Source organism: Phaethon aethereus, assembly GCF_964289735.1.
Source record: "Phaethon aethereus genome assembly, chromosome: 4".
Taxonomy (NCBI): domain Eukaryota; kingdom Metazoa; phylum Chordata; class Aves; order Phaethontiformes; family Phaethontidae; genus Phaethon; species Phaethon aethereus.
The window spans coordinates 56,241,854-56,255,775 of NC_138578.1; the positions used below are offsets into that span (position 1 = coordinate 56,241,854).

Genomic DNA, 13,922 nt, shown 5'->3' on the forward strand with positions numbered 1-13,922 from the left:
TACTCCTCCTCTACGAGTTTTAGCTCATGTTCTATCCTTCTCTGGCAATTCCCAGTATGCTCTGGAATGCTATCCATTGTCTCCAGCTTTCTTCAACTAGAAATGAGGCTCTTTCTTACATCCCCTTTATCCTGGCTATTACTAATTAAAATGGATGAAAAGAGACAAGTGGTGGCTCTTGACTATCTGAAAGAAAACCTTGTATAAACATCATCAAGGGAGGAAAGCTCTATAAATGTTTATAGAAGGCATTCTAAAGACATAAATTAGGGCATGCTGGTTTTGAGTGTATTATATCAAGCCGCGACCACCAAGGAAAAAAGGCACAGCCTTACTAAGTATAATGCTTTGTTTTAATAATTATAAAATTTCATATAGGCTTAAGTGTCTTGTTGTTGCCCTGGTTTAGAAGTACGTATCTGCTTAATGATGATTACAGCATCATAAACTGTAATTCAGAACTACATGTTTCAGCAAAATAATCTGGTATTTGGAATAATATAGATTTGGATCCATCAGATAGCATAATATTTGCATCTCTTTTGTATATTTTTGAGTTACATATTTTATAGATCAGACATTGTTTACAGCTACATAAAATCTGACTGCTGTACAGAGTTATGAAATGGTGAACGTCATTGTTCCAGAAGCTCATAAGGCAGAATGTTATCTTAATTAAAAAAAAGAAAGTTGGTATACGTTTGGTGGGAAAAAGAGTGGGAAATAAGCAAATGATGGAAATGAAGAGAGTTTTATGTGTTTGCTATAAGCAGGCACTGAGGAAGAAAGCTCTTTTTGTAGCAAACAGCTTTAAATGAGGAAAAAACAGTCTTTAAAAATGCTTGTTATTATTTGCCTGCACATTCTGGGTAGTAGATCATAGAATGATATTTGCTTAATATGCCCAGAGAAGGTTCTGAAAAATAAGTCATGTAACAGGCAGGATCCAGGACCGTGACCTCAGAGCCCAGTTAATACTGCCAGCCTTGTTGAAAACATTTCCATATGGTTGCACTGACAACTTTATCATGAAACAGAATTCTTTGATCTTTGTTAATTTATGCAATCAAGTGGGTAAAGGATGCTGCACTTCTGTAGATATTTAAAATGAAATATAGTTAATACTGAAAATTGGACTTATGCTATTAACCTGTCTGGCATTACTAGATGAGAGATTGGGTTCAGAGGTGAGTTTTAGGACACATCACAGTTTTTATGAACATTCTCTTTTCCATGAATTAGGATTTAGAATTTGGCCTTTGACCAGTGTTCAGGAGAGCAGTCCTTGGAAGTCCTTGCCATTGACAGGCAAGGAATTGATGGATAATCATGGATGGTTCTGTGCTGGAAAGTTGCACGACTTGTAAAGCCATTTAAAAAATACACCTTTTTTTTTTAGTAATTCCTTCAGTGGCTTGAGTCTATTGGGTAATAACTAAACTGAGGAACCTGATACATGAAAGTACCTCCTGGTGAGCCATTCTAACTTACTTTCATATTCCTGTTAATTTGCTGCAGAAGGACAGAATAGACATTGTCACCCTTGATTTGTTCTGTTTCACAGAGCAGACAGCTTGGCTTTAGAGATATTGTCAGGTATTATTAACAAGACCCAGACTGCTCTTTACTGTTAAATTTTCCTGGATTTCCAGAGATAGGAATGTAAGAAAATATTTTTTCTTTTACCTCTTCTATATATGAAGATCTATTTTTTTGTATTTTTTGGAGGTAAGAAACTGTAGAAATAGTACATCAATGTATGCACTACAGTAAATGCTGCCAGAAGGCTCTTGCTGTTCCCGACTTCAATTCTGGTTCTTGTCAGGAACTACAACATAAATGACAATAATATGTTAGCTGGCCTGGCTTCCTGGGGAGATTTCATTCCCCTAACTATGATTCTGCCACACGTGGCTTTGACGTGACATTCAGCTGTATATCTTTGGAGTAAACAGGAGGGCCTTTTCATCATCATGATTTTAACAAAGAAACCTACTGGAAGGTCTATGAATGTCTTTTGTTTGTTTCAGAGGACCATCCAAAACAGAAATGGTAATAGAGAATGAGGAAATGCAGCATCAAAAATGGCTGAATCTGCACTCGGACTGGAGGAATAAGAACACATCCACTTTACATGCACTTCTAGTGAATGGGTAAGTAACTGGTACATGAGATTTCTTTCACTGCTGTGGATAGGTGCTTATCAGAGGGGGATGACTAACTCCCTTTGGTAAGTCCTTTCTTTCCAAGGCATGTGTGATGCCCTTAAAGCCCCCAGACCAGATAGTGTCATTAAATCCCTGCTAACCAAGAAAATCCAGTAAGTACTATATAGCAAAACCTGCAGCAACATTTTACTGTCCTCTGCAGCCCACATAGTTTGGATTCACACATTTGGAGTGACCACAGCTTCTTCAACAGAAGCTCTATCCACTTACAGTAGGTTTCCTTAGCAGCTCCTCTGACTTTCGATTGGTGGTATATTCCTTTTAATTAACTCAACTAAACACGTAGTTGGTAATGAGAAGCCAGGTTCTCATGGTCGAGACATTCAAAGTGTGACTTTAAGTTCATTGGCTCTTCAGTCTCAAACATCCAGTACAAAACTGGGAGAGTCACCTAATCCCCATCTGCAACTACATTCTTCAAAAGGCAGTTTCATTGTTTCCCTGTTGTCTTTCAAATGCCTAGGGGACTTCAGAACCCCCTTCTTCCATAGCAAATTGTTCTGTTTCACAGGGAAAGACTGTCTTGGCTAGAGGTACAACATGTGTGAAGACACAAATCTGAGGAATACACCTACTTTTCTTTTGCTTGGCTCCATTATTTTCTGTAGTGAAAGTTTTCTGTAATGGCAGAATACTAAAAAGATTGTGTCTGCAAGTGCGTACTTTAGTTTTCCTACGTCTCAGCTTTGTACTAGTTCTGCTTTACATTACTATTTTCTCCATTCATTTAAGTTCATTTTTATTTTTTCATCTAGAAGAAAGGCCATTACAGGATGGTGCCTGATACTTGAAAATGTTCTTTTTAACTCTTTTCTTTTCCTTTCCTAATACAAGAATAAACACCTTGGGTTGTGACCAAAGGCAGGTCCACAGCCATATTCTGTTCAGTCACTGATGTGCAAAGCGGAAATTTCAAGGTACTTTGCCATGTTTGCAAGTGGTCTGCTAGGAAGTATGTGTGAAGGGATGGATTTGGAGCCTCTGAGTTACAACACCTAGTAGCAAAAGATCTAGTTTTGCCCAAAGTACAAGTTAAAGGAGAGAAAACATCAGTAATGAGGATTATTGATAAAGCTATTAGAGATATGAAAGTAATATGTAGGAACAGAGTGAGGCTGGTTTTGTTTTGGTTGCGTCAGGCATCCTGTCTAGATGGCTCTCGCTGGCTGTGCAGGCGCTGCAGATCAGCGGCATCCCATACTGATCTCCCAGTCATCCCACTGGAGGACCTGCGAGCCTGCCTCACTTCTCATGTGCCTGGCTTGTTTTCTAGTATAAAGCAAATTGCACAGAGGACAACATGCATTTAATCTCTTCCCAACATGAAGCCGAGACAAGCCCAGGGAGCTGGGAAGTTCTCCTGAGCTATACAGTCTAGGTGTATTCATCTGGATCAGCTTCAGCACGTAAAACTTTTGTCTGGTGGAGTATGTTGTATGTTTAAAGAAGCTGTCAGGCTCCTGGACTACAGGGAACTTGGACAAGAACTAACAAATGCACCACTAGTTTCATAAAGTTTTGGCAAGAGGGAATGGCACAGTGCAGGCTATGCACACATGAAAGCTTAAAATTTTCTCTTTTAGATCTGACTATTTGATAAGTCAAAGAAACAAGTGTGAAACTTGAGTGTGGCTGGTCTCAGTTGTATTCTGGCTTTTTTTGGTCTGTTTGTATTTTGGGTTTTTTTTTATGGAGTGAAAATGCCCCTCAAAATTGTGCACAGAATTTTCTTTCCTGAAATTGGTGATCTATTTCTAGAAACAGAATTTCATGGTCTGCGTTTTCAGGAACAAAGTAGACTGATTTGCAGAGTATATGGGGCATATACTGATTTTCAGAGAATGGGGCAAATGCAATGTAAGGGCCAGATGTCTGGTCAAATCAAATTAACCTGGTGAGCTTGCTGGCACTCTGTCGTTGTGCCCATGTTAGTATCTATGACTTAAAATCAAATGCAGCCTCTTTTTAGGTGGTTGCAATTTTAAAGGTATTGCCTACTTACTGAGGTTACAGCCTTCAAAGAATTACCTGGGGAACAGCTAATCTGTGTATCCAGTGTAACTTAGCTCTGCATCTGCCTCAGAAAAGCACATACATGGTAGGAATGAAAAAGTAGTGGAAATAAAAAGGTGGTCAGCTAGTTGAGCAACAATGCTCACTGTTTTAACAAGGACCTCCCTTTCTTTGACAAAGAATCATCTCTCTTGCATCTGAAAATTTTCAACAGAAACGATAATTTTTTGTTGTTTCAATACTTTTGCAAACTTCCTGAGTTTTTTCAAAACACCCAGGCTTTTAGGCTGTGAAAGATCATCTGTTATCAAAGGTATTTCAAAGAAAATTCTGTCCTTCTGCTGTAAGGAAGAGGAGAATGGCAATCTCTGTGCTTTCAGGTGCCATAAATTAAGACTTGACAGACTGTAGATCCCATCTGACCTCAGAGCTGGATCAGTGCCCAGAGAGCAAGGTAGTCTGCAAAATATGTAGCACCCACTCATGAAATGCATTGTGAAGCTGAACTAATATTTTGAATTATCTCCAGGCAGTCGCTGGAAGACATGGATGATCTGGCATAAGACGGTCCTTGTGTTTCTTTTTACAGTTTGGGGGAATTTTTAACTGGTTCAGGAGTACAATACCTGTGCTGATTTACAAATTACCAAAAATTACATCAATTAATTGACATTTCCACCATGTTCTTGTTTCAATATTTAGACAGATGTGTCGAAGCAGAAGCAAGGTGGCTCTCTTTTGCACTAAAGAAGGTAAGAGAGAAGTGCATATAAAACAAAGATTTTTTTTAGATGTGTTAGATTACTTTAACAAATGCAGATGCTTAGCACGGATTCACTCCGAAATTTGACTAAACTGCAACATCCAGTTTTGCATTGGGGTTTTTTCCCCCCTACTCTATTCAGTTTCATCAGCTTTTCTTCTATTTTGCCTATGAGGCTGTGTACTGTAGTAGCCCAGTCCTGCTCCCACAAAATTAATTTTGTCAGCAGCCAGGTTCCAAAAATTAATTTGATAAAGCTTCCTGATGAAAATATCCTTTGCCACCAGAGAGGTTAGCAGGCTATCCGTTATGTGCCTGGGAGTTGAAACTGTGATGTGTTTGGTTGTGAAGCTCAAGGGGACAGAAGAACCTGAAGTAGAAAGCTAGAGACCAAGTCTGTAGGCACAGAAGATTATCCAAGTTTAAGTGGCTTGAAAATGCAGAAATTCTTCATCTTCAATGGAATTATATTCTACAGAAAAGGAGAGCTTTACTGAAGAACACTTACAATATGAATTAGCTTGACACAGGGAAAATTAATCACAAAGCATGACCTAAATTTGGAAAACTTATCACAATATTTACTGCTCTTATCAGGGGGAAAAAAAAAAGCTCATAGGAGCCTGTAAAAGGTGTTTGCTTCTGACATGTTGCTTCAAGTACACTTAAAACTCCTTGCCCTCTGAAGTTAAGTGAACACAGTAAGAATTAAAAGTTACAAATAACCATTGCTCCAACTTATTTCTTTACCACTAAATTCCCATGGATGTATGGAATGGCAGCCTCCCATGGGAGGCTGATGGCAGAAACTGGTGGTGTTCTTTTGTTCTCTAAATCAGACTGAGAATAAGCAGGATAAATAATGTCTGCCATCTTACAAATCCAGAACATAAAGTGAAACAAAAGTGAAGGGCTAATTATTTCATAAAAGTAACTGTCTGGCAGATGGGAATCTGGTATAATTTCCAGTGGAAGTGGGTTATAAAGTAGAATTGACAGAGTACTGGAATGTCTTCAAATCTTCAAATATTCTCTCTTAGTAATTTCCACAGGCAAAGCTGGCTTGGTGCCGTGTAGCTGAGTAAACAATGTGACATTCACCTCACACCTGGCCTAAGAAAAGCCTTATTATTGCTGAGCAGATTTTCCAGAAGCAGTGCTTATGGGTAGTACAAAGTAGCGCAAACACCTTGCTAGCTGTCAAGGACATTAACCCAGGAAACCTTCCCAAGGGCAGCCTGGTAACTCCTGAGAGAAAGGAAGTCAGGATCCCAGACCTGGCTTGGTCAGTATTTCAGGCTGAGCCGGTCAAAATATCAGGAGAGCAAATCCTTTGCCTATAAAGGAAGGGTGAAAATGGCTTACTGTGTTTGCTATTATTGTGTGGTTGTTGATGACTTCATTCACTGTGTTGTTCAGTCTAATTCTGTGACTCTGTTAATACGTTATGTGCCCAGCTTGCTTTCTTGCAGAAGTTCTTGTATGTCTTTGTGTAACGATTAACTCCCTTCTGCATCTGCTCCTCACCAGACTGTGGCCGTCGCCCAGCTGCTCGCATGAACAAGAGGATCCTTGGTGGTAGGACCAGTCGCCCAGGCCGATGGCCATGGCAGTGCTCCCTCCAGAGTGACCCAAGTGGACACATATGTGGCTGTGTTCTGATTGCAAAGAGATGGGTCTTGACAGTAGCACACTGCTTTGAAGGGTGAGAGGGCTCAGGCAGTTTTACTGTTCATTTCAACTCGTGCACGTGAATTACCAAGTCCTCCCTCCTCCACGAAACACACTGGGGATAGGTGATGACCTTTGCAGAATGGCAAATCACAGAGGCCTGGCTTTTAGGGACTGAAAAAAGAAAGGAAATGGTATAAACCAGCATCAGCTTAGGTTTTCACATGCTTTATTCTTCATTGCTGGCGTCTCTACTAATGAAAGCTATATGAAGATGCCCTGACTTTCAGCAGGAAACAGGAAAAGGAAGAAGACCAAAACACTAATCCTATAGCTTTCATACAACCACCATACAGCAAAAAAAATCAGTCTGGGCACCAGCATAGAAATGACCCCAGAAAAATGCTGTGGCCACTAGTAAAATAAAAACTGAGTATTTACTCAGATGCAGCTGACATACTGAAGTCACTGCCTTTTCTAATTATAAACACTCCACTCCTTTTTAGGATTGCAATCATTAAAAAGTCAGTATTATCCACTACTCCGTGCCTCCCAGTATCTTGGGTCCTGTGGTGGATGGACAGTCTGGAGTGCAGCAGAAGTTTACATGTCTTAGGAATTGTCTTGGTCGTTGTCAGCTTTTTGGTGCTAATCCACATTTCTTTTTAATGAACCACAGATTTTGGAGGGAAGTTTATTACCTCATTTCTTTTGTCTTGTACTGAAATTTTTAAATTGGGTTTCTAAAGATAATTGAAATGTGTGTCTTCTGCTGTAGTTAGCAAGTACTTTTCCATCGCACAGTTGTCATCAGTGCTTAATCCTGCTTTAAACTGGTACTTGCTCATGGGAAATTATTTTAGACTACACTAAACACCTACCTTTCTGTTCAGGCCAGCAAAAAGTCTGTGGTAAGCAAGTTTCTCTTGACTGATATTTCTTTATAATAATAACTTCTATTAATAATTTAATCTTTTTATTTCTGAAACACTGAGTTCTTTGGTATTTGTTTGGGTTTTTTTCCTTCCCCCTTCCTTCCCCCCAGCTCTTGATGGAACTTCTGGTAGGGCCAATGTTTGTGGCTTTTGTGTCAAAGCCAGAAGACAGCAGGTTGGTGATAGTGAATCTCAAGGTGTGAGGCTATTAATGGAAATGCTAGAGGAAATGGAGAGACCTCCATTCTGACTGTCGCATCATATCAAGCCCTAAGGGTGTTCAAGGACTGATTCCATTCAGAGAGAAGAAAAGTAATAGCCAGAAACTTAAGAGAGTAACTTACATAACCTTCTTTCTAAACTAACAGAATGCTAAACCTGAATAATACAAACAAGAATATTGTATTTGTTTTGGGAATTTCTCTTCTTTCCCCATCTGTTTTTAAATAAAACTAAGCAGTATCTTGGAAGAACTTTTTCTGGTGACCTAAAATAAAGAGTGGGATTTAGAGGTAGATCCTTCAGCAATATTGGGCTGCTACTGAATTTCACGGGTAAGAGATTTCTCTCAATAGTGAAAGATGAGCGAAGAAGCTGGCAAATTTATAAAGCAAAAATTCTCCCATTTTTGTCAAATGCAGAAAGACTGCCACATCTTGGAGCTGTTCATTTGCCCCTCATTTAGGGCTATATAATATCTATGTGAGCTTAGAGTATTAGGTGTAAAAGGTCTCTCTCAGATTTGTATTCTAAATGCCTTAAAGTACTAAGATATTTTGTTTTAATAATTCATTGAGGAATTATACAAACTTTTTTTTCTGCCTCTCCACATAGATTTGAGGGTATGTTCCCAGTGGCCTGAAATCTTTAAATCCTTCACTTGTATAGCTTGATACAGCAACAGCAAGATCATTCTTGATGCCACAAAGCTTTCTTGATATAAAGTAGTTGAAAATTTACCAAACCAACCCAATACACCAACAAGTAAAACAGATTTTAAAGTGCTCTGGTGCTTTAGATAAAATGTTCCATTTTGTGAAGTATTCTATGAAGTTCATGTGAAGTTTGGGATACAAAACATGAGGACCACATAACAATAATGCAGCAGAAAGTATTAATGCAAATAGTCATGAATAGTTGTAGAGGGCATAAATGGAAAGAGCTACATTAAACATCCTGTCCTTTGTTAGTTTTATTAGTATGGTCCCCAGAGTTTTGTCAAGATTGTTTTGAAATGCATTGCACCAAAGATTCCAAGGCATTAAGGATTTTTCCTTAACTGTCAGACAATACATTCTGGCTGTGACTGCTCTTTGCTCTGAGCAATGCTTTTTTTACAATGTTCATAAACACAATAGCTTATGAATATTCTTAGCACTTAAGCTTGTGCTTTTCATGGAAAAACTCGCAAACTGATCATGATGGTAAAATGATCATTGTAGTCTGAAATATCAGAATTTTCATGCAACTCTTAAGATTGAAAATAGCCTTTATTTAGCAACCAAATCTCTTCACAAATTATAGAAGCTACACTCCTGTTGAGTACTGTGAAAAAGCTGAAATTTTGCATGCTTTCATTTACACTGCTTTGATTAAGCTTTGACCTTGTCAAAGGAGCTCAGTTACATGGAACTGTCTGTCATCAGTTGTGAAAAATGCTAACTTTTTGAAGGGTTTTTAGAATCACAGACCAGTTAGGAACCCATGACTTATGCTGTGACCAGTTATGATCAAGAGATTACACTCTCGCAGCCTTTCATAAAGTCTATGTTTTTCTCATGTGTCTCAACAGACACTAGTTCAGTCTTCTCACTTGCATCATATGCATAATTTTTTGGTGATCTTGTGTATTTACCAAAAAGTCTCGAACAATTGTAAAAGCCAAAGTAACCTTTGATCTTAGGCATAGGAAGTGTGCTTGGCACAGCCTGAATGCCCAATAAATGGGCTATCATAAAAGATTTAATTTTCATAATAGAATTGTTTCTTTGAGACTCCTTAGACTTTGCCAGCAGCGTAATACTGAAAAATATTGTCACCCCAGAGGAATCTGTACAGGCCCACCAGCAGCATGTGAGCACCTCAGACTTGGGCAGGCTCCAAGGGATGACTCTGAGAGCCTTTGGCTTTTAATACAGCAATTAATAGGTAGTTATGTGTCTTCTGAAGGTGGGAGCTTATATTTGTTTGGTATCAGGCAGGAAAGAAATGGAAAGCATTGTCTGTTGTTGCTCAGACCTTGGCTGTAAGTAACAATGCCCAAGTATTTGTTTTTTCTCATAGCATTTGTATGTGCAGTACTTTGCAATGTGCAAAAAGTCAGGGAGAAAAAATTCTCGGGTATTTTAGCTTAAAAGAGTGCTCTTGATTGACATTTCCCATTTTTTTCTTTTTTACAAAGGAGAGAAAATGCAGCCGTTTGGAAAGTAGTGTTTGGGATTAGCAATCTTGATCATCCATCAGGCTTCATGCAGACCCGACTAGTGAAGACTATTATCCTCCATCCACGCTACAACAGAGCAGTCGTAGACTATGATATCAGCATTGTGGAACTAGACCAGGACATCAACGAAACGAGCTATGTAAGACCTGTCTGTTTGCCCAGCAAGGACCAGCTGGTTCGGCCAGATACCTACTGCTACATCACAGGCTGGGGACACATGGGCAACAAAAGTAAGATGAATATTTCTGGGACTCTTGGAAAAACACATTAACCGTCTACTGAGTTAACCACATAAGTGTTCCCATTACAAAGCTTTATCCATTCCTACTCTTACTGGACCTTGTTAAATACTAGGGAACTGTAATCGCTCCTGAAGGGATCTAGCTGTGACTAGAGCCTAGCTTTTTCAAATCAGCAACCTGAATTTATGCTCCTTAATCCTGATTTAGACAAGTGGCTTGATTTTCAAAAATGTGGAGGATCTAGAAACTCCTATCAAGAAAGCCACCTGAGTTGGTTATCATTTTACCGCTTTAGGTGGCATTCAGAACTGTATTGAGAAGTTATCAGATCATTAGTGGCAGGGGCAACAGCCTTAGTGCAGTGAAAGTAGAAGGCACTGAAAGCATTGGCAAACAGGCTGAACAAACGTTTTCTTGAATCAGGGCTGTGTGTCACACTTCGGACCTATGCCAGGATTTATTCTATCCAGGTGTGATCACAAGTGTTGTTTTTGTCTCTCTGAGCTGAACATTAGCACGTCTTCTTGTTCTGTGGCCACCGCAATCCTTGGGTCTCATGACAAGAAGAGTTGTGTTATGTAAATCTTTGTTTCAACAAAACTATTCTGCATGCATTGTATGCAAATTAACCGGGCCCCAACCCTGCTAAAGCTGCTGCCATTGTGTTTCTCCCTTCACTATTATAGTAATTACTGGGGAAAGCTGTCGTGCTGTACACTGGAGAAGGAAATTTTCCGTTCAGTATTGCCTCAGGTGGGACTTCACTCCTAGTGGCCAGGTCAGACATGTGGAAAAGATTAAATTTCACATGTGAGGGGTAGGCTGATTATTAGCAGCTCTACCCATCTAAAAATATCTTTTATGTAATGGCAGGAAAAATACCCTACAGAATGCTTCTGCACCACTGGTAAGTAGAATAAGGTTCTTTGTTCTCGACTGTGGTTTCAGCGTCGGTTTTAAAGGTTTTGTGTTATGAAGCATCAAAAACCATCATGGCTACGTAGCATTTAGTACTTCATGCCCTGGGTTAGACAACTTCCTGTAGAATTTGAGCTCAGTCAGCTGTTTAGACTAGGAAGAAGCCCTTTATTGTTTTCTGAATGCACTAAAATAATTTCAATAACCTTTGAATTCTGATTCCCTGATACACTAAGTCAAATTTACCCAAACATAATTCAGAATAGCTGTGATTATACCAAGCTTTACCATGACAGACACTGAGAAACATCTAAAGAAGATGTTTCACCAGAAGATCATCTGGTCCAACCACGTCTCAAAGAGCCATCATAGCTAAGTATGTGTGTGTGTATATAGTTTAATGCTTAATTCTGTTTTTCAGTGCCTTTCAAACTTCAAGAAGGAGAGGTTCGCATCATTTCCTTAGAACAATGCCAGTCATACTTTGACATGAAAACCATAACCAGCAGGATGCTGTGTGCTGGCTACGAGTCTGGCACTGTGGACTCTTGCATGGTAGGTCTCTCTCTAAGGAGAAACTCACAGGCAGACTTGCTTTTACAAATCAAAGTAACACTGTGTTTATTAGGTATGGCATACTTCATCTACTATAGGAATGACAACAGTTATTGACATATTTTAACCCAATTATTATTATTACTATTGCTGTAATCAACTTCAGTTTATGATCATGAAATGCTGCTTGAAGACTCTAAGGTTTATCTGTATTAGTTAACTATTAGACTGATTTTTTTTTTTTAATTTGTATGAGCCTTTTGCAGGTAATTTTTTGTACAAATGTAATGGGGAATAACTATGAATAACGCTGCGTTGAGCAGAGCAGCCGGTTTTTACAGCTGAGTTACTTTATTAAGGGCAAGTGGCAGTAAGAACTGAGACATAGCTTTAACCGTATGACTGCTGGCCCCATGTAGCCCCTATAGACTGTTTTTTTCTTTCATGTTGCAGGGTGACAGTGGAGGACCCCTTGTGTGTGAGCAACCTGCAGGGCGCTGGACTTTGTTTGGTTTAACGTCTTGGGGCTCTGTCTGCTTTTCCAAGGTTTTGGGACCTGGGGTTTACAGTAATGTGTCACATTTTACTGAGTGGATTGAAAGACAAATATACATCCACACCTTTCTGCTAAACTAACTCCAGATGGTAAGAATTGTGCTGACAGACAAAAAAACCACAGGAATCAGCACTTCAACACTGAAGCTTGTGCAGTCCAGAAACTCTGTGAAAAGCAGTCTCAAGCTCTATCTATTCTTGTTGTGGAGCTACGGAATATACAGTGTATGTTAACAGTAAACCCTCTGCTGGTGAATATACTCTGGGGTAGAATTAATAATCCTTTTGACTTTTCTTTTAACTGTGTTGTGGTGCTATTCCAATCACAGCAAAAGGCTTAAAAGAAAAGACTCGGCCACTTTCTGCCTTTCAGCTTTTCAAACTAAGCGGTAGCACAGATTAGAAAAACCTTTTTAGATAACCTATTTTAATACTATTCAATCAGTAGCACATGCTTTTTCACTCACTTGTTGCCGTGAGTGCGTTCAGACGGCACTGACAGGACCTACGTTCACAAGGGCCGCGCCACACGCTGGAGGCTGTGGGAGGAGTGACGAGTTTGTACATCCCTGTGGCACAGGGCACATCAAAGCACACGTGCAGGTCTCCAAGGGTGTGCAGCGTGTGCTGCAGCTGCACCCCAGCTACTGCGTTCTGTCCCTCGGGGTGACCAACTTGCATGGGCGTAAGCTCGTACCATTCCCGTGCCCCAGCTGCTGTTCCCAGAGCAGGGCACGGAGGGCAGGTGATGGAGGGCAGGCCAAGAGCCCTGTAACTACCCTTTGAGGCACCTGAGACCAAAACTTAGTTGTTTAGACTCTTTGGACAGTTTCTACCACTTACTTTTCTAAATGTCTTAATGTGTTCAGGCAACACCCATGCCTGGACAGCACTACGCTGATAAGCACATTTATCAAACCTATGCCCCTTGGGCTTTTTTCCCCATTTTGTATAGTGTGTTCAGCCTATAAGACGCGCACTGAACTTCTCCAGCCCTCTAAAAACTCAACAGGGTTGGCAATGCCACTGCGGTGGGTCCCCCCACTAGAGTCAGCTACTTTGAACATCTGGCGAGATATGGAAAATGCAGATTTAAAGTGCAAAAGAGGCAGTGTGAGCAGTATCCCAAATAGGGGGAGACTGGGTATTTTTCTAGTTTTCTATTTTTCTAGGCCTAGATACTTGGTCTCTTCTAATATCTTGCACTGAAAGTTTCATTTTGCTTTGCAAGAGTAAACAACTGGGAGAAAGAAAAATGCAGAAGAAAATCTGAAAGATAGAAGACTTGGATTCCAGCTTCTGTTGAATATTACAAATATGTTAAGCAAAGTACAAAGGCCTCATCAGGAAAGGCTTAAAGAGCCCTGCCTGGGGGCTTGGCAGGCAGGTGTCCGAGTGCTCTGTGCAGCAGGCAAGAGGCTGAGGCTTTGCTCTAAGAGTCTGGTTGAAAAAAAATATTGTAATGGAGCTCTGCCCCTCTTTACGGTGCTAGAGGGGAGCTGTGTCTTACCAAGTGCTGCAGGCGATGTCCTGTGCAGCTCACAGCTTCAGGGAGAGAGAGCAGGAGGAGTCGGGGACCTGAGGATTACCGGACGAATT

The 13,922-nt window shown here is 40.1% G+C and overlaps 1 protein-coding gene across 1 annotated transcript in view; it reads left to right on the forward strand.

Moving 5' to 3' along the window:
• The window catches only part of CORIN (corin, serine peptidase), a 152,355-nt gene extending 139,832 nt beyond the window's left edge, over nucleotides 1–12,523 (forward strand). Inside the window, exons 17-22 of the mRNA XM_081999432.1 lie at nucleotides 2,031–2,153; nucleotides 4,944–4,993; nucleotides 6,535–6,709; nucleotides 10,012–10,283; nucleotides 11,635–11,768; nucleotides 12,222–12,523. Coding sequence (XP_081855558.1) covers nucleotides 2,031–2,153; nucleotides 4,944–4,993; nucleotides 6,535–6,709; nucleotides 10,012–10,283; nucleotides 11,635–11,768; nucleotides 12,222–12,404 — 937 coding nt within the window. The 3' untranslated portion in view covers nucleotides 12,405–12,523. The remainder of the gene's footprint in view (nucleotides 1–2,030; nucleotides 2,154–4,943; nucleotides 4,994–6,534; nucleotides 6,710–10,011; nucleotides 10,284–11,634; nucleotides 11,769–12,221) is intronic.
• The last annotated feature ends 1,399 nt before the right edge of the window (nucleotides 12,524–13,922 follow it).